This window comes from Filicampus tigris, chromosome 12, assembly GCF_054856515.1.
Source record: "Filicampus tigris isolate MCC_2025a chromosome 12, RoL_Ftig_1.0, whole genome shotgun sequence".
Taxonomy (NCBI): Eukaryota; Metazoa; Chordata; class Actinopteri; order Syngnathiformes; family Syngnathidae; genus Filicampus; species Filicampus tigris.
Window position 1 is genome coordinate 3,446,698 of NC_141228.1, and position 27,060 is coordinate 3,473,757.

Sequence of the window (27,060 nt, forward strand, 5' to 3'; positions counted from 1 at the left end):
CACCAAGAAATAGTTCCATGTATTTGAAAAAGAGGACAGATATCCTGAGCTCTGACGCACAAGGTAAAATGCTGACCTCTAGTGTAATTTAAAAAACAGAATAATACCGTACAGTCATTGAGGAGGTGATCCATTGATCTATGATCATTAGAGACAGTCAGATTTACAGTTAGAATTTTTTTTTAATCTTTTGATCCAAATATCTTGTAAAGTGTAGATTTTATTGGAGTTGAGAGAGGGATATAAAGAAAGAAATAGCCAGGCTTATTAAGTACTGTCATCGCTTGGAACATACCTTGCTAAATAATCTGCTGTACCGTATTCCATTTTAAGCATGGAGTACTTAGTGAGAGAATGAGATGATGAAAACCCCACCTGACATGCACTGTGTGCATGCGCACACTCTGTGTGCTTGAATTTAAAAAGTCTGCTAATCCGTTAAGCCAATAAATACAGGACACAAAAGGGCAGAAAGACAACACACAGAAGTCAAACAATTCCACAACCTGAGTCAGAAAACATTTGATTCAGCATTTGACTGAAGCTCATTTTACAATAGCGTAAATGAAGAGAATCCAACTAAAATGGGACATTGCAGATTTTTCTTTTGCAAATGTCTTTTACTAAACTCTCTCTTTTAGGTAAATTTGTGTGGTCAGAGGTGAAAATAGGGATATGGGATATACACTGTGCACAGTGCACATCATTTTGACATCTTGCACAACATAACCATATCCGGTGCGGTCAAATGTTAAATAGTCCATCTTTCCATAGCAAATAGTCCATCGGAGTAGCACATTACACGCATCGTAATGAGAGCTGTCTAATATTTTGCGAGTCGAAACCATTCGATACAGCTCAGGGACAACAGTTTGATTTCTGTGTTGATAAGCCATGTGATGAAGCATCCTGAGCTAGAGGTGCTTTATGTAAGATTGCCAACACGTGTTTATTTCCTCTGAATGTTGGAACGCCTGGGAGACACTTGATTGAATTACAAACAAAACATTCATTTAAAACTTGAAGACATACTGTGTACTGTAGTTCTTGCTTCAGTGAACCCTTGTGACTTGTTCTGTTTTAGGACCAGAGGGGAAGACTGAAAGGCAACACCAACTCAGCTGCAGTATTGAGGAAAATATTAATGAATCTCTCTCTCTCTCTCTGCTGGGTAAGTTGGGCCTATATCAAGTAGAGGCTTCTAATTCCTGAAGTGAAATCCTCTTAGGATCTATTTCCGTTTGGTCCATAGCGTCTTTTTTGAAATCTCCATTAGACCCTGCTCATTGGCTGGATAGAACCTACGCATGCACGCAAAATCACACACCAAGCAGCAACAGCAACAGACAATTCTGCGAAGTAAATCGAGTGCAGACCAGTGTGAAGTTAGTGTACACAACTTCAAGATATCGTTGTGAAAGGTAAGAAAAAAATATTGAGAATTCTACTCACGCATTATTGTACAACTTGGATTGTTAATGCATGTTTTTACTGTACATGGTTTGTATTTAACATGTTTACTTTTATTCTGGGGAGCATGAATGCGATTTCCCCCTCAATTATTCAACCACTTTATATTTCAAATTTAGAGTGGACTTCACTTGAGTATCAAACAGAGAGACTTAAATAACCCATAAATTGTGTAAGATTAGTTTGAAAGTACAGTCTTCAACAAAATCTAATGACAAAGAGCAATTTATTTTGCTACTGTGTCATGGGTCCATCTTTCCACAAAGAACTCAGTGTGTATCTCTCGCTTTCAAACACACATGCATATCCGGATATTAAACAATGAAACATTTATACAAGACTTGGGCACGTGTTACAGCTAGAACTAATGAAGACAAATCTCCCCCACCGACAAAGCCCATCAGCCCAGATCAGCTTTATGGCTGCACCCAAAAAGGAAGACGATACTAAGTGAAACACTGGCGATTGACAATTTGATCCAGTGAGGTTTTAATTGTGCAAACTGATCTACTGGTCAAATTGTGATGTTAAAATCTAAGATCCACCAAGTCAATACAATGCAAGCGTGTTTGCAACATTGGCTATATTGCAACTACGTTTCATACGTTTTCATTTCACATAATAGCAAACTGTGAAACAACGGGATGACTTGAATTCAATGTCATTCAAGGTAATATTCATGCAAAATGTATGCATATATTGTTTTTATTCATTTGAAAAAGCTATTGGACACACAGAATGTTCTTTTTAAAAACAGTATCTATAAGGACTGACAAAGCCACGAGAGACCCGCTACAGTCAACTAATCCTCTTAGACAGCATTAATTTAATTGAATACCAGCGGAATCACTTTGTAAACAGATCTGGAGTTATAAAACTTTACAGTAGATGCAATATGGTCTTGCATATGAAACATATCGGTAGCTATTATTGTTACAACCACCATCCCATAATTTGCAAAATTCCCCATAATTTATTCCAATTCTGCTTTACGCAGAAACATGTGTGACCAGATCGACCTGGAAGAAACGGCAACCCACACGGGTGAGTGAATCAATGTTGACACCACTTTAATTTTAAAACATTGGGGGTGGGCTTCACTCAAATGGTGTGTGTCAAGTATGATTAAAACTGAATGTGACTGTGTAAATCCTCTGAACATTTTCCATGGCTAGTTAATGTAAACTATAGATTGTTTACAAGGCATGTTAGATAACAGCCAAGCGGAGCGATAATCTTTTTTATTTTATGCATTTAGCACTTCACTACAATTGGTAGGCTTTCTTGAGATTGCCATGAAGCCTTAATATCTGAAACACTACTTCATCATTTCAATATAATCCCGAATACCAATGTATTAGTTAGTACATTTTGAGAATGCCGCACAAACCCAACTAACTACTATTTGTCAATATTTCAAAAGGTCCCAAGGGTGTTATCAATGACTGGAGGAGGTTTAAGTTGGAGAGCATGGAGCAGGAAAACCTGCCACCTGCAAAACGTGAACTGCTCAGACAAATGTCATCCCCTCATCGGAAAAACGACGATTCGCGAACAAATCTTAATCGCAAGGTATATATTTACTTTGTATTTATATTTACTTTGAAGAGTTCCAAAGATGACCCTTTGGTTATTGTCATTTTTAACACCAAGCGTTATGTTAAAAATCCAACCTGAGGGCTGTTGCCCATATTTGTAATTTCAACAATAAATGCTGGTTCATTATTGGACAACAGATTAATAGATAAACAGGAAGTCTGTAGTTAAACAAAATGAAAAAGTCCATGATTTATTAAGGATAAGCAGGTTAAATAATGTGTGAGTCATAACATATCAAGCAGCCATTAAGCTACGCATTAAGGTAGATGAGGTAACTCCCCACCAATTCCAGCAGATTGTGCTGTGATGAAAAAAAGCTTAAAGTGGGAGTCAACCCAAACATTTTTTTTCAAGAATATGTTCTCTGAAGGCCCGCTAGTTGAATACAGCATTCTGATTGATATTGCGTTTGTGGAATATACCGTATTTTCCAGGCTATAAGCCGCACCGTTATATAAGCCGCACCCACTCTATTTTTAGAACATTTTTGAAAAAACCTTAAATAAGCCGCACCTTTATACTGTATAAGCCACACCCATCTATGTTGAAAACTTTTATATTTACTGCATTTACAGAACAATTATGAACTGTAAATGTACCTGTATGTACCTGAGCACATTCTTTCCTAACAGTGCCTTTTAACACTGCAGCAACGTTGCTGATTAAAAAAGAAGAGAACCAAGACAAAATAAACAGTACTTATCTTCATTTCACTGCCAACTGCCGCTCCAGTTTGTCAGCTAATGTCCGCCATCTATTGTTCAACTACATTCTACATATGCACCTTTCTTGTTTTATGTTAATAAAGTCAGCCAATCTAACACTTGACGTGCTAAATCAACAATAGCATTTCACATCGAAACAACAGAACAGACGTAACATCAGCCAATCGCATTCATGTGCACTTCAGGCACCTCTAGGAAAACATAAAATCAAAGCATTACAGCACCTAATGCAATAACCTAGTCTATGGCGCCCCCGCTTGTTGAACTCCTCCACCTGCAGTCACATCCAGTTTATGGGAAATGTAATGTATTGAATTGTGCTGTCATTCCGGTTAGAGCGCCCCGAGCGGTGGAAGAAAAATCCACAGACTAGCCGCACCGGACTACAAGCCGCATGGCTCAAAATCTAGGAAAAAGGTTCCGGTTTATAGTCTGGAAAATACGGTACATTAAGCAGTTTTCACCCGTTTTCTGAAGTTGAGCCATGATTAGTCATCATCTGAGCCCAGGGCAACTTCAATGACATCTTCAGTCGACAGAAGTGACAAGATGGCTGCCAGTCGACAGAAGTGACAAGATGGCCGCCCCTTGAGCTAGCTAAAAACGGGTGGATTTCTCATATTCCACAAATGCTTGAGATTAATGCTGTGTTTAGACGAGTGGGCCTGCATAGAACATATTCTGGTAAATGTTTGGGTTGACTTCCTCTTCAAACGGAGTACAGTAGTGAATGAAATAGTCACAAACAATAGTGTCAGTATATGCCAGTATAACGACATATATCAATTTCTTAATTGTGCATTGGGGCATAAATGATGTTCCCCACAAATTATGTTAATGTACATTGCTGCACCTATTTCACAATGAATCATGTGTGTTTGTTTTTGTTGTTTAGTATATTGCTGTGGGTCGTTGCCATATACATTTGAAAATTCTATAGTAGTGTTCCTGGTTGTGGTAGTTTTTCCATGCAAAATCACACTGAACATTCAGAGCTAATCAAAAAATACATCTCAAATTATTTTCAGATGAGTGTACAAGAGTATGAACTGCTTAAGGAGGAGGATGAGGGCTGTCTTAAGAAATACAGAAAGCGGTGCATGCAGGAGATGCATGACAAGCTTAGCTTTGGGCCGAAGTTTGAAGGCGTGCACGACTTGGACAGCGGGGAGGCGTTCCTTGAAGTCATCGAGAAGGAACATCACAGCACAGTGGTCGTAGTCCACATCTACAAGAGTGGAGTCAAAGGCTGTGAAGAGCTCAACAACTGCCTCAATTGTCTGGCCGCAGAGTATGCCACTGTTAAGTTCTGCAGGATTGACGCCGTTTCCTCAGGTGCTGCTGAGAGATTCTCAGATGAGGTGTTGCCTACGCTTTTGGTCTACAAGGCAGGTGAACTGCTGGGGAACTTCTTGGCCTGCACACAGCACTTAAACGAGGAGTTCTTTGCTACAGATGTCGAGGCCTTCCTCAACAGCTATGGTTTGCTTCCAGAGAAAGAGATGCCTATGATGGATGATGAAGAGGAAAATGATGTGGAGTAAATAATCATTTCTGGCTGCTGAGGAACAAAAATGTTGCCCGCCTGGTCGTATGTAGAGTTAATGAGCATTATTTGGATGATTAAATTTGTGTTTGAGAAGAGCTCTCTGAGAGGCTCATTAAGATCCCATTAGCGAAGGTTTCTCAGACGTTGTTGCACTCAAAACTGGTTTGGCTTAATTAAACTGGATTTATATACTAAATTATAATAGCGCCATCACTTAAACAAAAGGCAAACCCATTTAATGTTAATCTAACTTTAACCAATAAGGTAATATTTTGTTTTGCAATGTTAGAAGTGCATAATGCAATATTTAAGTGTTTTAGCACTTGACTGGATTGATTTATAAATCCTGAATTTATACTATAAGGTCCTTCAAATTGTTTCGATAGTTGACCAAAGGGCTGTTTCTTGTTAAACTTACCAAAGAAGTGTGGATGTGGATACAGTTGTAACCACATTTGGATGAATGAGATATGAATGTATTTGAACATACAGTACTATTTTCAATTGTGTGTATACAGTACAATATTTAGTAAAAGTACAAAATGATCTGCATAATCATCACATTTTGTCAAGTACAGCATATATGGTCATAATTATAATTTGCCCTTAATTCTAAACAATAAAACAGCATGAAGTTTCTGTTTTGGTTTATTTACTCCAATCACATCCATCTAAAATTGTGAATCTTTTACAATTATCTACATGGGCACTCTGTGCAGAAAAGATAACATTGTAGTGTTTTGCAAATGTTGTGATAGAGACCCATTATGTTGAAGCACGTGGTAAACAAAACATGTTGACTGTAGGCATGTTAAAGTTTTAAATGTTTAGCTTATTGGATTTGTTTTCAGTAAGTTTTAATACTACAACAGGGTGGGGCGGTGGTTAGCACTTGTGCCTCACTGTTGAGAGGTTCTGGATTCTACCTCTCTGGCAACCTCCCACATTCCAAAAACATGCATGTTAGGTCAACTGAAGACTTTAAATTGTCCGTCTGTGAAAATGGTTGTTTTCACTTGTTAGCTGTCGATCAGTCAGGATTGTACACCTCCTCTTGCTTGAAGTCAGATGGGACAGCAGGATAGAAAATAGAATGGTGGAAAGTTTTAGATTTTGTTATATTTTGTCTCCAGGGTCACTAATATTCTGTTTTATTTGTTTTGTCTTTTTCTGACACTGGTCAACAGTAAATCTTAATCAGAGATGGCTTTATGTGGTCCTAAATGTATTTTGGATGCTGATTTAAAAAAAACATCTTTACTTCTTTTTCTAGCACCACAGGTTGTTCAGACATTTACATTTTTGTTTTTTGGTTTGACCAATAAAAGCGTGAGCAATACGGATTTTACCACGCATTGTAATGTATTGCTGACATTTCAGAAAAACCTAACTCTTAATTCATGGATATTAAAACATTTATTATTATTATGATTATTATGATTATTATTATAATGAACAATGAATGTTTGGCTCTACATTGGTCACATGACCCCACCCCCATATCCAATATTATTATACTTTTCCAATTGATTATACAGATTCACTAATTAAAGGATGTTTTCGTCTTTTGTTTGGACTTGTGAGAGTCCAGCTGGCACGCTCTAGTTCACCCACATAAAAAAATGTCACCGTGATGATGTCATGATTGTGCTATACAACACACTCTTGCTGTTCACTCACTCTCACCAAATATGGACAATGGGTGTCAAGGATATTACATAACATCATGAATAAAAATATAAACACATCGAAGGTGAACTTCATTTTAGAAGTGATAAAGTGGTTATCCCCTGTTAAGATACAATAAATGACTGCTTTTCAAGGAAAGGAATGTTACAGTTCAAGCTGCTACACATCTAACTGAGGAGTAAAGAGGTACAGAATGGTCATCAGAACAATTGCAACACAACAGGAGCTCAGCAATGCGGTACATTCACTCACATTGCTGGCCAATCAAAAAGACAAAAATAAAGTCACACACATTCATTAAATACTGTACAGACTGTTGAACATCAGCATGCGCCATACTTGTGTGATAAAACATGTATATTGCAGATATGAAGAGAAACAACAATGTATCTTGTGTGAGGCCACGTTCAATAACTGAGGCTCTTAGGGCACAAAATACCTCTCGCAGTCGCTCTTCCCTTCTGGCCCGTGTATTTGAATAGGCAGTACGTAAATTCAGCTATTTTAATGATGAAATCATTGACATTATTGGATTGAAAAGAAAATCAATGCAAAGGACAGGCAAGAGAACTAAAATGGAAAATATATTAATGTAATAATGATCATTTTGTTGTTGTTGTTTTATCCTCTCCACATGCAGGGGAGGGGAGTCTCTGCACGTCCCTGCAACACAACACATGTAGCGCTCAAGCTGCAACAGCCCCACATTCACCTTTAGGCCAATCTCAAATGTTTGTCACGCAAGGCAAATGTTACTCCTTAATCTTGTTTGTGCAAATTTCTGTTGTGGCTGAAATGTGAAATATTGAAACCTTCCGTCAACACCTTATTTGTATCTTCATAAAGTTTGTACTGCTCAGATTCTTGAAAATATGTTTGGCGCACATGTTGGTAACCAGGTGTAACAGTTGGGTTTAAAATAGTTCCGCTGCCTGGAGGCAAACCTCTCCCTTCATTCCTCTCAAGTTCACATTTTTAGTTGAGCTGATGATGAAACAAATGAATATTTTCTGTACCACTAGATGTATTTCACTGAGAAGGCAAGCAATTTATCTTACATTAAATGATTAAAAAAAGCTATTCATTGAGATTAACATTCACTACATGAATCCCGTGAATTTCCAGCAGCGTATTTAAAAGAACTGTCCACCGAGGAATTCTCACTCAATAACTCTTTGTATTTTTTTTTTTTTATCTTGAAAATGATATTAGCTTGCATTTTTAATTTTATCAATTTGTGTAGGAGAAACCAGTAAATAACTACTCTCAAAACGCCCCTTTCTGGTCAGCAATATAGCCACGCCCCCCTTCGTTGTCCCACGTCTTGGCGGGAGTCAGCGGAGGAACCTGACACAATTTGCCCACTCAAAATGATTGTATATACACAACTAATGTCAAAAAAACACAATTAATCGACACCAAAATGTATGTAGAGCTCCCTCTTTATACCCACTTCAACCTCTGAAAATATCACAAGGATTAGCTACTCCATGGCTCACTTACTCTTGTAAGCTTAAATGCAGATCGGTTTTCTTTGCTATGATCCCAAGACCAAACACAATACTTTCCAGAGGCTTTTCATTAGCTCAATTGTTTGTGAGTTGTTACATTTTAAATGTCAATCTATAAGGGTTAGCTTGACTTACTTTTTTTCCAAGTCCACCTCAAGGGACTACGGCCGCCCACCGCATATTCGAAAATGATACACCTTAAGGAGCCAGCCAAGACAACCTTCGGGGGTTGCCGCGCAGCTGCCTACACAAACTTGACGCAATCGAGCAACCACTTCACCAAGCTATTGCCACATTGCAAAGTGGAGCTCCATTTCTGGATGGATAGAATCCAGCGTTCGCACTGCTAACTTTGGCTGCACAAGTGGTGTTCAGCTGACTGTGGTAAGGCGCCAATTTTGTCCCGCTAACATTGGCGGCCGAACGCTAACTGCAGTGGTGTTAGTTAGTTAGCTGCAGGAGCTAGCTGCCAGGGCTGGCTGGATGCCTATGGAGTCAAAAAAACTTGAGTGTAGCTAAATGTCTGAAAACTACGACCAATCGCCGTCAAAAATCATATGCACAATACTACTATTGTCCAATTCAACCTGTAAAAATATAAGAATGATCAGCGCAATTTTTCTGATTGTGTGGGGGTGATAATGGATTTTCCTCATAGGAGCTCACATTTAATGTCAATATTATCCAAAACATTGTGTCGCTCACGTTGATAATTTAACAGGTTAAAGTGGACATGAGTAGAGCTGTGCACATGAATTTTGGTGACGATTGCTTACCGTTTTCAGACACTAGGTGACAACAGAACCTGAAAAAGCAAGCCAAGGAACAATATTACAATAACTGCCTCCTTCGTTCAATGGCGTTGGGCCAGTTTGGAAATACGCTCACAGTGCGCACTGGTTCATTCCGAACGTTCGGAAATTCAGTCTGGTTCACATGGCACAATTTTAAAATTGTCGGCCAACTTCCAAACTTGGAGGGGCCCTCACACGGGACTAGAAAAAAATCATGCATATTGCAGTTTTGGACGCACCGTGTGTGGTGTGCAGTCACACGGCAAGATCAAGACATCACACACGAACCACATTCATTCATAGATATTCGCACGTCAGACGGAAAATCTCGCAAAACCCCTCGAGATTAAACGAGACTTCGGAGTGAACAAACATGGCGGATGAAAAGGCAAAAGGGGTCTCAGGTCGTGTCTAGATGGCGGTGCTAGTTTGTGAATTATTTTTAGTGTAAAAAAAGTGACACAAAATGAAAAGATGTTGGGTTCTGTTGCGCCATGACTCTTTTCATTTTGGATTCCCACCGCGCTTCTTCGCCGCCCCTTCACCTCGCTTTCTGATTGGCTATACGACGTCACTGGCAACCGGCTGCGTGCTGTTTTGTCCTCGGGGCACAACATACATGGTGTGAATGAAGTCGGCCCAAAAAAAAAACAAGTTGAATGTTTGAGGTCGGACGTCCTTCTGGGCGGGCGAGATCAGTCTGAGCACACCACACACGGCAGGATTATCTGATAAGATTATGTTTGGAGCCATTACGAGAGTCGGCCCTGGCCTTCGATTATCGGGAGGGGAGATTTGGGGCTAAAATCGGGCCGATTAACCTGCCGTGTGAGCCAGTCTTAAGTTACTCAAATTTGCCGTTCGGAAATTCAGAGTGCACCAAAAATGGAGTGCCAGTGCGCGCACTAGGCGCTCCGACTCGGACACGGTGTGCCAATGCATCAAGTATCACAAATGGAACCATTTCAAGCACGAGCTGCTGATTGGTTAAGAACAAACGGTGCGTTCGGAAATTACTGGGAGTGGAGCGCACTCTGCCTCTCCGAACACACACGCAATCAGATTAGTGCACGGGCATCAGGATGAATTTTGGAACAAGCCCGTAGTCAGGCTGATATGTGAACAAAAGCTGTCCGTGCCTACAATTAATGGGCGTCATTAAGATGCGCTGAATGTAGTCATAAAAACACCTATAGAAACGCTAGTCAAAAATGTCTTCAAATTAATGTAAAACAGTATGACTCAGTGTTTCTCAACATATTGTGGCTGTGTCCAAATTCATAGGGTGCGTCCTGTAAAGGCTGACGTAACTTCCCACGCGACTCAACCGCACGCCAGTGTCAAAATTCACGTAGCCTTCAAATCTGGCCTTTTTTTCCATGGAGACAGGCCTTAAGCAAAGACATCTCTGAGCACACTTTCGTAGCCTACATTGCTCCGCTCTTCTACACCACAACGTCTCTCATACCAACAGAGTATAGTGCCGCCATCTTGCGGCAGCACAGAAGACAGTCAAGTGAGAGTCGCTAGGCCTGTCCAAATTCACCAAAGTTTATGCAGTCCACGGAGGCTACATGAGGAAGAGCCTTCGAAGGACGCAGCCTATGAACTTAGACACAGCTTGTATCTTCTCAACCCTTCCATTTCATTCACTACTCGGGGAACGCCTTCTATGATTGGCTAACAGGTTTCCGTTAAAATATCCACCAATAAGCTGTTATGGGCCAAAATTCCGAGGGGTTTTCAAAGTTGATGTGCCGAAATTACCGTGACAATTCAAATGGCGTCACCTGCTCTAACAGCATGACTTGAATAGGGCAAAACGAACATTATTCGTAAGAAAAGTAGTGTGAGCAGAAGAATCGGTGGTGTACTTAAATAATCAATTGATTCTTCCCAAATGTATTTGTTATGGTTAATTTTAGAGACCTTTGACCTGCACACTCTTTGATTTTTAGAAAATTCCACAAAGATGGTGGCCACTTGTCACATTGCTACATGTAGGAATGAGGGATAAGAAAGTTTCTGGACAATGTAGCATCCATTTTTCCACAGATGTGGTTTTACACATTCGGCAGATATGCCCACAGCATTTGAGAGTGAAGATAAGGGGTTGCTTTTTTTCCCTACAGTTTGAAGCCTCATTTTATGTATTTGGTATATTTTTTTATTGTTTAAATTAAAAACAAGTTGTTAACAAAACACTTCAATGTGTTTAGTTAAATTTCTTATTTTCACTTTACAAGGCCTTGAAATTGGAAATCAACCCAAACATATTTTTTTCAAGAATATGTTCCCATATTATGCAAGCCCTCTAGTTGAAACACGGCATTCTGATTAATATTACTTTTGTGGAATATGAGTTAAGATGCAAAATAGACCCCTTTTTAGCCATCTCAGGGGGCGGACATTTTGTCACTTCGTTCGACTGAAAATGACTGCTCAGGGCTCAGGTAACGATCAACTGACTTTCATTGAATGTTTTGTGATGTCATTTTCAGTCGACAGAAGTGACAAAATGGCCGTCCCCACAGATAGCTAAAAAGGGGTCTATTTTGCATCTTAACTCATATTCCACAAAAGTAATATTAATCAGAATGCCGTGTTTCAACACGGGTGGATTAAGTCTGATTCTACAAACGTAATATTTATCAGAATGCCTTGTTTCAACTAGTGGGTTTGCAAAGAACATATTCTTGAAAAAACATGTTTGGGTAGACTTCCTCTTTAATGGTTGAACTATGGGACAATCAGTGTGATATATTTCTACTGAATAAAGGTATTTACAGATTGTGCTCATCTTTGCTTAAAGTATTAAATAGTTAAAAAGCTGCAATTCCTCATTTAACAAATATGTTTGGTTTGGGTAATTTTACAAATTACCATCACGAAGTTTTTTTTTTTTAACAGATACTACCGCTGGAGGGCGGCACGGTGGTCGACTGGTTAGCACGTCCGCCTCACAGTTCAGAGGTCGCGGGTTCGATCCCGGCTCCGGCCTCCCTGTGTGGAGTTTGCATGTTCTCCCCGTGCCTGCGTGGGTTTTCTCCGGGCACTCCGGTTTCCTCCCACAGTCCAAAAACATGCATGGTAAGTTGATTGGATACTCTAAATTGCCCCTAGGTGTGATTGTGAGTGCGGATGTTTGTCTCTGTGTGCCCTGCGATTGGCTGGCAACCAGTTCAGGGTGTCCCCCGCCTACTGCCCAAAGACAGCTGGGATAGGCTCCAGCACGCCCCGCGACCCTTGTGAGGAGAAGCGGTACAGATAATGGATGGATGGACTACCGCTGGACATACAACATCGAATGAAGTACAACTCACCTTTTACTTTCTGTTAGTACCACCTGCTGGTGATCGCTGTCTACGAAATTAAAACATCAAACCACATAGAGGGCCAAACGTGAATTTAAATGGGATTCTGATGGGCCAAGTGTACCATCGTGAAAATTTTTTCCGAATGTCCACAAATTTGTCGTTCACTTATTTGTTTTGCCCGTTGTTAAATTAAAACGTCTCCCACAATGCACCATGCGTTGACAACCACAAATCGCAGCTGTGCGCCTGCGCATATCGCCCTTGGGAAAAAAATGGCGGCACTCTTGCTGCAAGACTTGGATAGCTCTGAGCTGTCTAGGTTGTCAAAAGCGACGCTTAACAAACTCGAAACGATTTTATCGGATCAGCATCATGAAATTGATACCCTCAAAGCCCAGCGGGAGCAATTCAGAGTTGACAGTGGTAAGATATGTGCCGTTATTTAGATAGCTAGCGGTGCTAAAATGTTCGGCTTCACTCACCATGCACACAGTTGGTAAACAGTTCGTTGCTACAATGGACAGTTCGGCTTTAATTTTACTTAAAGCTGGCTCTTGCGGTTGGTTACTTTGCATTTTATTTCGCAACTGCTGTGGCGATCAATTCACCGTCGCCATTTCCTATGTTGTTTTAAACTATAGTTAGCTAAATTGCGTAAGCTAGCAATAACGTAAACACTTTGTCACTGTGCTTGCGATTCCCTCTTCTCTTCCAGAGCAACATTTCTTTGACAAAGTGAAACAGCTAGCCCAGTGTCAGGAAGACTTTCTCAGAGAGACACAAGAGCACAGTAAACTTAAAGAGGAGTTGGAGAAAATCGGTAACGGTGAACTTTGAGATCCTAATTTATCACGTCCCTTGACTCTTTATGCTAAATTTTTATGTGATGCTTCCTTTTTATATAGCGGATGAGCTCAAAAGTGTCCGTGAGAAGAACCAGCAGTATGAACATGCTCAAGAAAAGTCATTTTCAGATCAGGTAAGTTGTTCATTCACTACGTTGGTTAGTTAGTTGGTTGCTTTGCTCACTGAAGATAACCAAGTAATTGAGATTGTCAAAGTTCCTTCTCTGACACCACCTACAGTTTGACCAATCATATTTATTCACTTAATTTTAGACCATGCTTTCAAAAGCCAAGGAAGAACTGGAAACACAAAAGCTTGAACTTGTGCGCACACTTGAGAGGAGAAGCTTGGAACTTGAACATTTAAATGGTATGGTATGGTACCTTAATCCATCCAGAATGCTCTTCAACTACAATTTTTCCCTGTAGTCTATTTTTGTTCTCCCCAAAAATAAAAATGTAAAAGCTATTTTTTTTGTCCATTGTCCCACTAGATGACTTGAGGCAACTGAATGATAAGTTGGTGGAGGTCAGTGCCTCCAAAATGTCTCAGCAGATGAGGTTGGATGAACTTGAAGCAGTGGAAGTCAACATCAAAGTAAGTTAATAGAATATTTGCTTCATATTGATTAGATTAATATTCACCCACAAAGTAGATTTGTATACATATGTGTGTGTGTGTTTGTGTATATGTATGTATGTATGTGTGTATATGTATGTATGTATGTATGTATGTATGTATGTGTGTGTATGTATGTGTGTGTATATATGTATGTACGTGTACATGTGTATATATATGTATGTATATGTATGTATATGCTCAGTGGTAGAGTGGTCGTTTCCCCACCCGTAGGTTGTGGGTTCGATCCCCGGCCATGTCGAAGTATCCTTGAGCAAGATACTGAACCCCCAATTGCTCCTGATGCTGCGTCATCAGTAGGTAGATGAGGTACTTTGTAAAGCGCTTTGAGTACCCAAGGTAGAAAAGCGCTATATAAGTGACAGCCCATTTAGTGTAAAATTGTATAATTAGGTTTATTAGCAATTATTAACAACTAGCAAATGGTAAACTAACATGACTTGTGATGAATCGCCATTCCAGTACAAGGAGAAGCGTATGGAACAAGAAAAAGAGTTGCTGCATGGACAAACATCTTGGCTGAATGCAGAGTTGAAGGCGAAGAGTGACGAACTTTTGAGCCTGTCCCGGCAGAAGGGTAAAGAAATCCTGGAACTGAAATGCAGCCTGGAGAATAAAGTAGACGAGGCATGTTTTATTCCTTCATTGATATGTTAACTGTGATAGCATTATATATATGAATTTAATAATTTGTCTGTGAATTTTGTAGTTTAACAGAGTCCAGGAAGAAGTGGCCAGTCTGAAAACATTAAATGAAAGCCACCAAAAACAGAATGAGGACTTAATCCACAAACTGAAAGAAGTATGTGCAACACACTTGATGTTTTTCATTTTATTTTTGTTGTTGTAGATGGAAATTACTGTATTTTCGGGAGTATCTGGGGTATAAGTCACATTTTGGGGGGAAATGTATTTTATAAAATCAGGAGAGCTCAGGCTCGCACACAAAATCCCCGTTCCCTAATTGTGGATGCGTCCAGAAATGCGCTCCTAGTGCGCACAGCTTTACTCTAACCATTCTGCAATTCAAAGCGTTGTACAAATGTGCCATTGTTTTTTTTTTTCAGAGTGCTTTAAAAGAAATAATACAAATAAAAAAAGAGTGCCAGAGCCCAATATGTTATGCCGTACAGATGGAAACAGTTCAAGCACAGGCTGCTGAATGCCGTATAATGTAGGCTGCATTCAGAAAGTAATAGGAGGGTAATGCTCTCCGAACACACGCACTCAGGGCATCAGAGTGTGTTTCCGAACGCACCCCGTGTTGATGGCAGCGAACGAGTTAAAGCAAATTGCCAACAAGCAAATTGCTAACTGCCAAATTTAAGGAGAAGAAGTGGAAGAAGAAAAAGTAATGGAAGAAGTAGTGGTTCTAGTACTATGCATTACCGTTGGTGGCCGGATTCTTTAGCATGCTAAGCTTCTACTAAAAGCACTACTATTTGTAACATTTCTTTTTCTTCTTCTTCAAGGTCTTCTTCCCTTTCTTCTTCTACTTGCATTTGGCGGTTGGCAAATACTGTATTAATGAATGAATACTTTTGGTGCCAACGGTAGTAATGCACCAAAGGTATTTGCCATCCGCCAAAAGACAGTCAACACGATTCGCGAATGGGTATTTTGGGTGTCAGTCCAAGCTCTAATTTTAACCCATTAAAGCCTAAAGCACCTGGCTCAACAGCTCCCCAAAACCGGCGCTCGTCTTTGGACTTACCCTTGAAAACCTGAACTTTTCCAAGACATTCAACACCTACAAAATAATGAATATCTTAGCCCATGTAGCAGACATAATAGCAACATAATTCCAAAAGATTTTGAGACCTTAGACATGTGGCTTGCACACAGGCCCTTACTGTTTCAATCGAAGATGTAAAAATAAAGTGTCAGTGTAAGAGAAGCACTATTTTTAATTTTAAAAATCGGTTGGCATTTACCATCCTCTATTTTTCGATATTGTCATTGTCTACAAACATATCTTAGATATATATCACTTTCGACTGGTTCTACTGGTTCAAAGTCCTCAAGTGCATCGCCTATACCACTGCCATTACTCATTTCAAAGCCCCCGTGATCGTTGGCGTCCGGCATTATGACTCGAAAGAATTCCAGAACATCATCTGCGGGCTCACGACACCATCACGTGTATACTCTGATATATTTCATTGGTTAAGAACAAAAATTGGATAAAAAAAAAAAGAAAATGACGTATATGCTCTCCAGGCTTTAAGGGTAGAAAGACGGTTATGCACTCCCATCCTCAATGGGTTAATATACCGTCGCTGTCCTGTGAAAAACATTTATGTCCACTTTTGGAAACATTTTTAATTTGCACGTTAATGCGATGTCTGTAACGCGGAAACACCATTCGCCTAAAAAAATTTTTTAAAAAAAAGAAAAAAATGGAGATCAGTGTTTTTCATGTGACAGCGACGACATACAAGTCGCACTTGAGTATAAGTTGCAGGACCAGCCAAACTATGAAAAAAGAGTGACTTAGTCAGAAAAATACCATATGATTAATTTTACAATGTTTATTTAAGGCCAAGGAGCAACAGACCACTATAGAAGAAAAGTTCAGAAATGAGCTGAATGCCAACATTAAGCTCTCCAACTTATATAAGGTATGTTGTGTGAGATGGTGTATTCCAACAACACATCAACATTTGGTACTTGATTGCTTCAAATTGGAAGCTTCGTAGATGCTAATGTGTTATTGTCATTGCAGGGAGCAGCAGCTGATTCTGAGGCCAAAGGTGAAGAGCTGAGCCGAGCTGTTGAAGAGTTGCATAAACTGCTGCAAGAGGCAGGGGAAGGTATGAGGCTATAACTAAAAATAATTTCACATTTGTCCCTGAAGGAAGACTATTGGAACTCTCTTTTTGATTCCCTTATAACTGCCCTGTTACCACTCCGTTTTGGTGCTCTGTTTTCTCCTTTGGCTGCAGCTAACAAAGCTCTTGAGGAGACTTCGCAAGTGGCCAATGCTGCTTCGGATAAGACTGTTGCAGAGCTAAAGGAGAGGATCCAAGTGCTTGAGAAGGAACTGGACAATGCCAATGAGCTCCTTTCTAACTCTAAACTGAGAGGTAATTGGGTTATGTTGTTCCCTTGGTTGCAGGGTGTCACTGTGTAATGATTGCTATTTATTGATAGTGAACCAGTTTACATTTTACTGACCATTAGCGACCCAACAAAAACAGACCTTTCCTTAAATTCCCTTTTCTGTTCTCATTCATTCATTGTATGTCTTTTTACCCATTTTGTGTGTTCAGGTCCAGTTGGCTCAACATCTGTGCTCACAGAGGTGCAAATGACAACTGTGTCTCCGACAGCCGCTGCTGTGGCAAAGATTAAACCTGGAATGAAGCTCACTGAGGTCTCAATTCTCAAATTCGTATTATTAGCCCTCATGGAGCTTGCATGATTTTACTTCTGATGAATTGAAGGAGCACGCAATTTGAGGCCACTGACAAACACCACGATGCTAAAGCTCATGTTTATTCCTTGCTGACACCACCATCGCCCAAGTTAATTTAGTATTTCAGAATTTTAAAAATGTTTTTGTTCTCACTGTGTTATTTTAATTTGTCTCCTCTCTGTGTTTTGTGATTTGTTCCGGTTGTTTTTTGCAGTTGTATACAGCCTATGTAGAAAGCCAGGAGCAGCTGCAGTTGGAGCGCCTGGAGAACAAGCGCATCAACAAGTATCTCGATGACATAGTGCAAGAAGTGGAGGCAAAGGCTCCCATTCTGAAACGGCAGAGGGATGAGCACGAGCGCATGCAGAAATCTGTAGCCAGTCTTTCAGCCAAACTGGAGCAGGCTGTAAAGGTATGCAGTCATATGCATGTTCCAGTGCTCCCCAAAGTGCTTGAAATAGTTACAGATGCTTAATGTGATTGACAGGTACTAGTTTGTATTTAATATACAGTAAGTGCATTGAGGCATGGGCCGATTTTACATTCGGATGATATGACAATGTGAGCAAAACCTTTTGCGGTATCAGTGTTTTTTTTTTTTTTTTTTTTTTTTTTTTTTAATTTTTAAGAACACTTCACATTAATCGAAAGCAAAAGTCAATTGCTCTCTCTCTTCTTTCTTCCTCCCTCACCTCCCCCCATCGCTAACTGCTCCCCCCACAGTTTGATTGATTTCCGATGTATCACTAAAAAGGCTTATATTTTATAGTTCATCTAAAACACTCGTACCTTTTTTAAAACAATTGCAGAACTCAAGGAAGAGCAAGGCTTTATATTTCACACTTTGACTTTTATTAAAGTGGCATGGCAACATCGTTTACAAGTCAACACAAATTTCAAATAGTGCCATTGGCACCATTTTGTCTGTAACTTCTCCTATAACAAAACATTTATAAAAACATTTAAACAATCTGATTTAGCGTAACCTGTATTTTAATACTGTACTTGAAAGTACAATATGCAGCATCGGATTGACATTACTGTGTAACTTAGCAATGAACGCTGCGTTTATTTAACCTGACAATTAAGCCCTGAGAAATTGCCATCAAGCAAAACAGCTTTATTATTCAAAATATAAACCAACAGCATACTTTGTAATAAATAACAGACATTCAACTGCTAAGCTTGCAGAAGGTGTGCATATTCTAGGTCTTTGTTATTGTAATGTAAAGTGCTTTGTTACCGCTGTAGCTGTTATGAAATGCGCTATATAAAGTTGTATTGTGTTTTACTACGCGACAGGAATGTTATACCGTAGATCCAGTGTCTGTAGCATGCCGCAAAACCCCATTCCTTCCACAACCAATTAAGGGTGCAGATCTGATGTAATATACTCTGTAATGAATTTGGTAATTTTTCTTTCTCTTTCAGAGTTTGGGGGAAGTTTTGCGAGAGCACTTGGCAGAGTCATTGTTTCTCAGACGGTCCACTTTTCACTGCACTCAACTATTATAATACCTATGAATCGATTCAGAATATTTTTAATACGCCGAACGATGCATCAAATAAAACGATTATTGTTCCCACCCCTAGTGGATAGCAAACGCTATAACACTGCACTGTCTTTACTGTTATAAGTAATACTTGATGGAATACAAACGGCTACAGTTCGTTGAAGTGCAGTGCTCCTCATCTTTGAGCTCACGCCAGCAAGTGAAAGCCGTGCCAAAAGTGATCCTTGAACGTTCTTTTATCCGGATAGACTCCCTTTTTTTTTTTTTTTTTTTTTTTTTCTTCTTTTTTGTCTCTTCAGACAAAACTTTTTGTTTCTTTGGTGTTTTTTCAGATTCTGCCTTGACATCAGCAATTGCGCGTGGATGTGAGAATGGACTACGGTCTTTGTAATGAATGGGGAAAGAGGGGGAAGTGACGTATGCCGTAAATCAGTCAGCATTTGTAGTTTTTTGTGTGGCAAGGTTGGTGCCACCCTCCTTAAAGTTGCTTAGTGGCAGTAAAAGCTAAACAGACCCCATCAGGCCATGACAAAGGTACCATTCAACCAGTTTTAAGTTGTTTCATTAGAAGAGTTATGAAAATATTTTATTAAGGTCAAAAACATACTTGCTTTAAATATCAACATTATTTTTTTTACACTCAAAAAATCATAAAACTTCATTCAAAAGTTAGTCGTGTCTAGACTGCACTGTTTTATATCAACACTGCTAAGCAAGCAAGGTCTACTTATGAGAAATAGCATATTTTCCTTGTCTTTCTCTTCTGCAATGCGACATCTCTTTCTCACTTGTTTAAAATTAAATGTAGGTAAACTATGTAAAATGTCATAGCTGTAATGTGTAAACTCAAGTTGTATTGAGTGGTGCTTCATTTGACCTTGGATGAGGGGCATGAGTCCTAATTGTCATTAATTACCTTCAATCATTGGATTTTTGGTTTGCCCCTTTATTTGTGTCTGGCAGGTTGTACAATACATCCTATTTCTTCTATGGTTGACAGCATTTTACCCTTGTCATTTAATGTTAGCAGATTTCAGTGTTTGCTCATATGTGTGTGTTTCAGGAGGTGCACTGCCTGCAAAATGAGGCTGATGAAGCCAACAAGCGTTCTTCTGTTGTCGAAAGGGAAAATAAAAGGCTTGAATTGCAGCTTGCAGACATGGCTCAGCAGGTAGGTTCTTCTGATTAGATGTGAAAAGTTGTTGTAGCTGTATTTTAAAAACAGGAGAATATAAGCGAAGATTCTTTTTTTTTTTTTTTTTTTTTTTTTTTTTTAGGTGCGCGTGCTCCTTATTGAGCTCGAGGAAGCCAGAGGAAATCACGTGTTTATTGAGGAAGAGTTGAGCTCTGCGGATGTCAGCAGTACCTCAGAAGTAATTAGTCAACACCTGGTGACCTTCCGAAGTGTGGAAGAGCTGCAAAAGCAGAATCAGCGTCTTCTGGTGGCCCTCAGGGATCTCAGTGATGCCCAAGAGAAAGAAGAGTTGGAAGCCTCTGGCTTCAAGTATGTTAATGTCATTTATTTTAAGACGCGTTCTATTTCATCCCTTCTGACCACTAGGGGGCGGTGCTTTAAAGCACTGAATGTTCCCTTTGCTCATGCGCAGTTCGAGTATGCATACCAAATTAGTCACCTGTGACACCTGGATGACACTGGACGTGTATGAGTTCCGGTGTCACCAGATGTTCGTTTCCTCTTTTATTCTTACATGGCCGATTGGATACCGCTCCAATTTCAACTTGGTTCTTCTATGCAATTTATTTAAATTTATTTTTCAAGTGACAGATATCCAACATTCACGACCCATTATTTACATTTACCGAATACCTAAAACAAGCCACTTGCAGTTGTTCATAATGCAAACAACTTCTTACAATAGAACAAGCATCAACAACACGGATAAATAAATATAAATAATAGTAAACATGTTAACGTTGCATTAGTTGGTACGTTTAGTTGGGCTGCACTTTCTGCCATTGGTTTAAGCTCGAGTAACCTCTGCATTACTCTACTGGTCTTTGTTGGCAATTACACTATCCTTAATCAATGGGCTATGCACATCATTGTATTATATTTACAGCATTTTTAATGGGCAATACTTTCAGACCTGAGGATATGTGATTTCATGCATTCTCGACCACCCCATTACCATTTGGGAGCGAACCAAAATGGAATCTTTTCACTTTAACAGTGTAATGTAAATCCAGCCTATATGATATGAAGAATTGGGCTAATCAGGATGATCTTTCACAGGAGGGGTGAAATGGAGCACAGTTTGGAGACCACTCTGGCTGAGGTGGAGTCTCTAAGGGAGCAACGCAGCCAGCACGTAAAGATGACAGAGTCCATCATGAGGCAAAGAGACATGTACCGTGTGCTGTTAGCTCAGGCAACAGGAGTCAGCTTCCCTCATCAAGGTACCACTTACAATGCAAATCATGAAGAATCTGTTCATTGTGCATGAAAAAAATGTTAAACATTGAATATAATCTTCCACGCAAAAAAATACTGTCGAATCAAATGCAGGCCTTGTCTACACTTAGCCGGGGGGGGTTGCAAATCGCGGATATTAGCCTGCGGTTTGCCCTGTCATCCACACGTCCCTGGAGGTTTTTTCATTGAAAAGCGAAAACTCTGGCCACAGTGGAGGTTTGCGTATACCTTCCAGACCCACGTTTGGCTGTGGACAGTCGGAACCGGAGATTTACGTAGTTACTATGCGAGCCTAACACTATATTCCACGGAGCTAACTGCTGCCACCTAGAGGCTTGGCATGCTTGTAAATGGTAAATGTGTTTGAAACCACACTTCGGCGCTTTGATGTAGATGTTTTTTTTTGGATGTGTAGTCCTACACAGGCGAGGCGGAATATTGGGTTGTTTAAAAACCCCGGCTACATGTAGGCAAAGCTGCAATGTTAGGGTTCCTATATAGCTCATTTTTCTGTTTAAGGTACATCACCTGAGGAGCTTACCCTCACGTCCACCCCCCGCCGTTCACCTGCAGCCACTCCCACCACTGGGACACCCAGTGCACTCGTCTCCATGGCAACTGACACTGCTGAAGCATTGGAGGCCAAGGCAGCCTTGAGACAGGTATGTCAACATCGCAATTGCATTGTTGATGCACAGAGATAGAGGTGGCCATTAAGAACCTCACAATTTGATTTGGGTTTAATCCTGTAGGTTGTGATTCAATATGATTTGATATCAATTAAAATACTGCAATATTAAGAAGTAAAAATAGACAAATAGGAGTACATTTTTACCATTTTAATTGTATTTACCATGCCATGTAAACATGTGGCATGTCACATAACATTTTTTAGCAATAAATAAAATAAAAATTTGCACGCAACTTTAGCAAATGGCGTACAGTAAAGTAAAAATTCTGAAAGTTGTGTATAACGATGAATACCGTATTTTCTGGACTATAAACCTTTTAAACCGCAGGTATTCCATAACACTCTAAGGTCAAAGGTTCTTTCATATGAATGCAGCCAGAGACTCTATTATCTTCTGTGCACCAACAGAGCTTGGTGGCAGTTGATTTGCAAATTTACAGCGAAATCCAAAATGACCCTAAACTTCAAGTTTAAAAATAGAAAGTGCACTCACTTCAGGCTGCTGCTGCTCCTTGCTTTTGTCACCATCTTGTTGTTGTTGTTGCTATTGTTGTTGTTTGGTCGACTGTTGTCTGTCATACCAAATAGACAAATGTGCCCCAGACTCATAAAATGTTGATATGAAAAATAGATCTGTATAACTAATTTCCCAGATTTCTAAGTAGTAGGTGGAAAAATAATGCTAAAACTACTGTATAAAAGCACGCTACCAAAATCATGATGCAGTTGTTGTGATTTGTCAGGTTCTTATATACTGTACTACTATATACTAGATATACTACTACTACTGCATTGTAATTTGTAAATGTTTACAAAGTTATTGGAATGAGTGAAATTGGTCTCAATTTCTCCTCAATTTCTCCTCCTAACATACTCCTAAGATGTATGTTGAACTGAAGCTTTTTATACATGTTGAAGTAAGACGTGTATTCTTACATATGCAGTTGCAGGAGGTGTTTTCCTCCTATAAGAAGGAACGATTGGAGAGTGACAAGGCACTGACTGAGCAGAATGACAAACTCCTGGAGCAGCTTTCCGATCTTCGCTCCCAGAATGCCAAGACGGCAACACAGTTGGAGTTTGCCTCCAAGAGGTCTGTTCCGTCTTCAAAACCAGGACCATTTGCTGTACTGTATCTCTGAATTTCTGTGGAGCCTCTAAGGGAGAACCAAACCATTCTGTGATTCTGGTCACCCTCTTGTTCCTTCTAATATATAAAAATGTCTTAAGAAATCATTTCAATCATTGATCATTTATTTTGTATCTGTCTATCTAGAGTCAAATTGTTGCTACAGTCTCTACAGCTCTAGTTTACTATGTTCACACAGCTCATTCAGCCTCCTGGCTTAACGTCATCACATATAGCCAGCAAAACAATGATAGGCTCTCTATTATGACAAACATGTGGGTCAAACTGCTAATTCTACCATCTTAGTGGTTTTGAAATTAGAATTTGACATACACAATTTAACAATCACTACTTCTCTACTACTGCTTTACTGGTAACTTAATCCAAAAGAATCCAAAGTGAACAAAACTGAATGACCTTGTGAATTTTTGGCATGAACCAGATTGTAACATGTTTTTCCGAAGATTGTTGTGTTGAAGTTGTGTTTTTTGCATTTTTGACTCATTAGGAGTAAAAAGCTTTCTTTCAACAATGGCAGGTATGAGATGTTGCAGGACAATGTTGAGGGCTACAGGAAAGAGATTGCTTCCCTCAGAGAGAGAGAGCAGAAAATGGCCTCTGCCACACAGAAGCATGAGCAGACAATCAACACATTAAATGAGGATCTACGAGCTGCACAGGAAAAACTTTCACTGGCAGAGGTATTTTGCAATACGATAATTTGCTGCTATTTGTAAAAAAAAATATTTGAGTAGAGTCATCTTTGTTTTCAGGGTCTTTCTGAGGGTCTGCGTAAAGAGAGAGACATGTTGAAACTGGTTGAGTCTAGGTTGAATCAAGAGAAGGATATGGTCCTGAGCCAACAACAGAGTCAGAACCTTTTGATGACCAACCTTCAGGCTATTCAGGTGAATTTGATTATCTGGAGTCTCTGCCTCACTATTGGTTCCCATTCTCAACATGAGGTATTGTGTTTTATAGGCTACACTCGAGCGTTCAGATGCTGGCACACGTCAGCATCTTAACAGCCAGATCGAGAAGCAAGAGCGAGAGATCTCTCACCTGCAGAAGAGGTTGGAGCAAGAAGTGGAACAGCGGTATTTGCTGAGCAGAAACCAAGAAGTAGGAACTCAATTTGAGCTCTTTGTCTGTTCTTGGCCACCACACATTTTTGTTTACATCAAGGCAATGGGACCTAGCATGTCAACTGTCAATTTAAAACAAGAGATAGCTCATTGAGGCGTTTCGCCCCTACAAAGACTGCACAATTGTAAAAACAGTGAACCACTGGAAGCAGAAAAATAATAACCATATAATAATTGTCCTTCCTCTGCGAAGATACAAGTAATGGAAGCAAAGCGGCAACTGGAGACGCAAGTGGCTTTACACCAGAAGACTAAAGAGCTGCTGAATGCTGCCGAGGTGGAACTCGACTCCCTCAGGGTGCAGCAAGGTAGCAGCGAACAACGTCACATCCTGGGCTCCCCCTCGACGCCTAAAACTAGAGGTTGGATCAAAGAAACATGCGCACATACATACTGATTTACATTGAATTAGTTGCACTAAGGACTGTTTATTGTTTACTGAAGTGACTACTACCAGTCTAGTTGATTGCAGGTAGTTGATTGTCCCATTTCTGAACCAAATATTCACTTGACGAGCTTTAACTGCATCTAGTCGTTAGTTCTAGTCATCCATGTGATACAAGACCCACTTAAGAGTACTGTTTAAACCATGTCATTAAATTGTTCCTTCTCTCCGGCTTGGAAGTTTCAAATCAAGAGCGGGAGGATCTTCAAGGTCGCTTGCAACAGGCTGAAACACGGGCAGAGCAGCTGGCAGAGAGCCTTAAAGCAGCCACTTCCAGCATGGAACAGTACCGAGCCATGGCTCAGAGTCTGGAGGAATCCCTGGACAAAGAGAAGCAGGTGGAGTCCACTTCTAAGGAAATAAAACCATGCACATACTGTATCATGTTAACTTTATATATAAGGACAGATTTTTGGCTCATTTAAATACAGTAATCCCAGCTTTTCTATTGTTGTGCTATGTTTCTTTTGAAAACATTGAGATTTTCTTTTTGGATCATATTTCTAATGTACAGGTAACGGAGCAAGCCCGTGCCTCCATTGAAACTCGTGTGAAGGAGGCTGAGGAGCAGCACCGCAGGCTTGAAGAGAAGCTTCTGGATGCAGAGAAAGAGAAACGGAATATGGAAGAACAAAATAAGAAGGCTATTGTCTCCCTGAATGAGCAGGTAGTTGCATTTTCTTTTTAAACGTTTTTTAATGCATCCACCCTGAAATAGGTTTAAAAGAATAATCTGAATCTCTTCATCCGGACCTTATCAGATAGATGGACTCAAAAGGAATCTGAGCAGCTCCCAGGCAGAACACCAAATGGCACTACAGCGTATGTCAACAGCTGAATCCCAGCAGCTGCAGGCTTTACAAGACAGCCGAGAGCAGGTAAACAGTCTGTCAATGATAGCCATTTACCTACAGATGTTTTTTTTCCTCCATTTTATACTGCCCTCAACATATCATAGCCCAGGTTAACTTTCTATCAATTTTTTAAGGCTAAACTGGCAGCTGAAGCACAAGACAAGTATGAGCAGGAGATGATGCTGCATGCTGCAGATGTGAAGGCGATGCAGGATGCTAAGGCTCAGGCCGTGCAAGCAGTTGAGCTCAGACATCAGCTAGAGGAGAGAGCCCAAAGAGCCAGTGCTGAGCTAATGGAGGCCAGGATCTCCTGGGGGGAGCAGGAAAAGATCCTCAAGGTTAGTTTTTAGATTTTTCGACAATTTCATAGAAGACCACACTGGATTATGTGCGTCTCCTTTCATTCAATTCTGTAATCTCACAGGAGCAAATGTCCAAGATAGAAAGCAGCTTTGAAGAGCTGCAGAGGCAGAATAGTCTCTTGCATGAACAGATTCAGGCAATGAGTAGCAAGATGGCTGAGAATTTGCAGCGTGCTGCTGCAAGTGAGAGTCCACTTAACATCTCCCTGACTGAAGAAGGCAAATCTCAAGAACAGGTCCTGGAGATTCTAAGGTAGGACGTTTACACAGGGAAAAAAAATGGTTTTCGCTATAAAATAACAGTTGATATGCATCGCTAACCTGATGGACTTACCTTCTGAATCGTCATTCGGTTAAATTTGGTGTCATGGGTACCTTTCGCTTTTGAACTGGTTCGGTTCCAATTCCCGGTACCTGGGAATCCATACCATTACTGAACGGTACCAATTTTTGGTGCTGGTATTTGTGCTAATAAATGTTAATATATTTACCAATAAGATTTTTTAAAAAATCAATTTAACATTTTTTCATACATAAAGTTTGAAAAATAACAAAACACAATGAATTTAAAACAAGACCGCCCACCGCCCCACAGTAACATTTAATAAGGACTGGTTTTGGAACCAAAACATGGTTCCGTTTTGATTTTGCTTGAATTGTTGCTCGGTGGAACCAACCCCAATCAGTTCGTACCAAAAAAAAAAAAAGCATTGTCTTCTGTACCCGTGTCCCTTGTCATAGGTCTGGTGTAGCCCTGTTACTATTGAATATGTTTAGTATTGATTATCCCATCAATTAATAGAATAATCAGATTGCACTTTAATTTGCTTTAAAGTGTATTACCAAAACTGTTTTTTCATGATTATTAACCAATTATTATTGGTATTATTTAGTGATTAACTAAAGAACAATTAAGCAATACCACACAA

At 39.9% G+C, this 27,060-nt stretch overlaps 2 protein-coding genes across 5 annotated transcripts in view; both read left to right on the forward strand.

Moving 5' to 3' along the window:
* The first annotated feature begins 1,257 nt into the window (after positions 1-1,257).
* pdcb (phosducin b) lies at positions 1,258-5,982 on the forward strand. Its single transcript, XM_086046358.1, has 4 exons — positions 1,258-1,421; positions 2,468-2,514; positions 2,894-3,042; positions 4,823-5,982. The coding sequence occupies exons 2-4, from the start codon at positions 2,472-2,474 to the stop codon at positions 5,336-5,338; spliced, it is 708 nt and encodes a 235-aa protein (XP_085902484.1). The 5' UTR covers positions 1,258-1,421; positions 2,468-2,471; the 3' UTR covers positions 5,339-5,982.
* A 6,913-nt stretch (positions 5,983-12,895) lies between these two features.
* Positions 12,896-27,060, forward strand: part of tprb (translocated promoter region b, nuclear basket protein) — a 30,154-nt gene continuing 15,989 nt past the window's right edge. For all 4 annotated transcript variants that reach the window (XM_086048207.1, XM_086048208.1, XM_086048209.1 and 1 more), the window contains exons 1-26: positions 12,896-13,077; positions 13,370-13,474; positions 13,560-13,633; positions 13,773-13,869; positions 13,994-14,097; positions 14,602-14,766; positions 14,849-14,941; positions 16,680-16,760; positions 16,865-16,952; positions 17,085-17,225; positions 17,412-17,515; positions 17,772-17,969; positions 20,135-20,242; positions 20,349-20,575; positions 21,326-21,489; positions 22,025-22,167; positions 23,141-23,289; positions 23,864-24,026; positions 24,099-24,233; positions 24,307-24,447; positions 24,664-24,832; positions 25,096-25,253; positions 25,430-25,582; positions 25,677-25,793; positions 25,904-26,107; positions 26,194-26,384. In XM_086048207.1, the coding sequence (XP_085904333.1) occupies positions 12,927-13,077; positions 13,370-13,474; positions 13,560-13,633; positions 13,773-13,869; positions 13,994-14,097; positions 14,602-14,766; positions 14,849-14,941; positions 16,680-16,760; positions 16,865-16,952; positions 17,085-17,225; positions 17,412-17,515; positions 17,772-17,969; positions 20,135-20,242; positions 20,349-20,575; positions 21,326-21,489; positions 22,025-22,167; positions 23,141-23,289; positions 23,864-24,026; positions 24,099-24,233; positions 24,307-24,447; positions 24,664-24,832; positions 25,096-25,253; positions 25,430-25,582; positions 25,677-25,793; positions 25,904-26,107; positions 26,194-26,384 (3,623 nt within the window). In that variant the 5' untranslated portion in view covers positions 12,896-12,926. The remainder of the gene's footprint in view (positions 13,078-13,369; positions 13,475-13,559; positions 13,634-13,772; positions 13,870-13,993; positions 14,098-14,601; positions 14,767-14,848; positions 14,942-16,679; positions 16,761-16,864; positions 16,953-17,084; positions 17,226-17,411; positions 17,516-17,771; positions 17,970-20,134; positions 20,243-20,348; positions 20,576-21,325; positions 21,490-22,024; positions 22,168-23,140; positions 23,290-23,863; positions 24,027-24,098; positions 24,234-24,306; positions 24,448-24,663; positions 24,833-25,095; positions 25,254-25,429; positions 25,583-25,676; positions 25,794-25,903; positions 26,108-26,193; positions 26,385-27,060) is intronic.

Bases quoted from the DNA above. Each gene is read 5' to 3' on its own strand.
- pdcb (XM_086046358.1), top strand. From the start codon at position 2,472: ATGTGTGACCAGATCGACCTGGAAGAAACGGCAACCCACACGG. The intron at 2,515-2,893 runs GTGAGTGAATCA...ATATTTCAAAAG, and splicing joins AGAAACGGCAACCCACACGG to GTCCCAAGGGTGTTATCAAT. The intron at 3,043-4,822 runs GTATATATTTAC...AATTATTTTCAG, and splicing joins GAACAAATCTTAATCGCAAG to ATGAGTGTACAAGAGTATGA.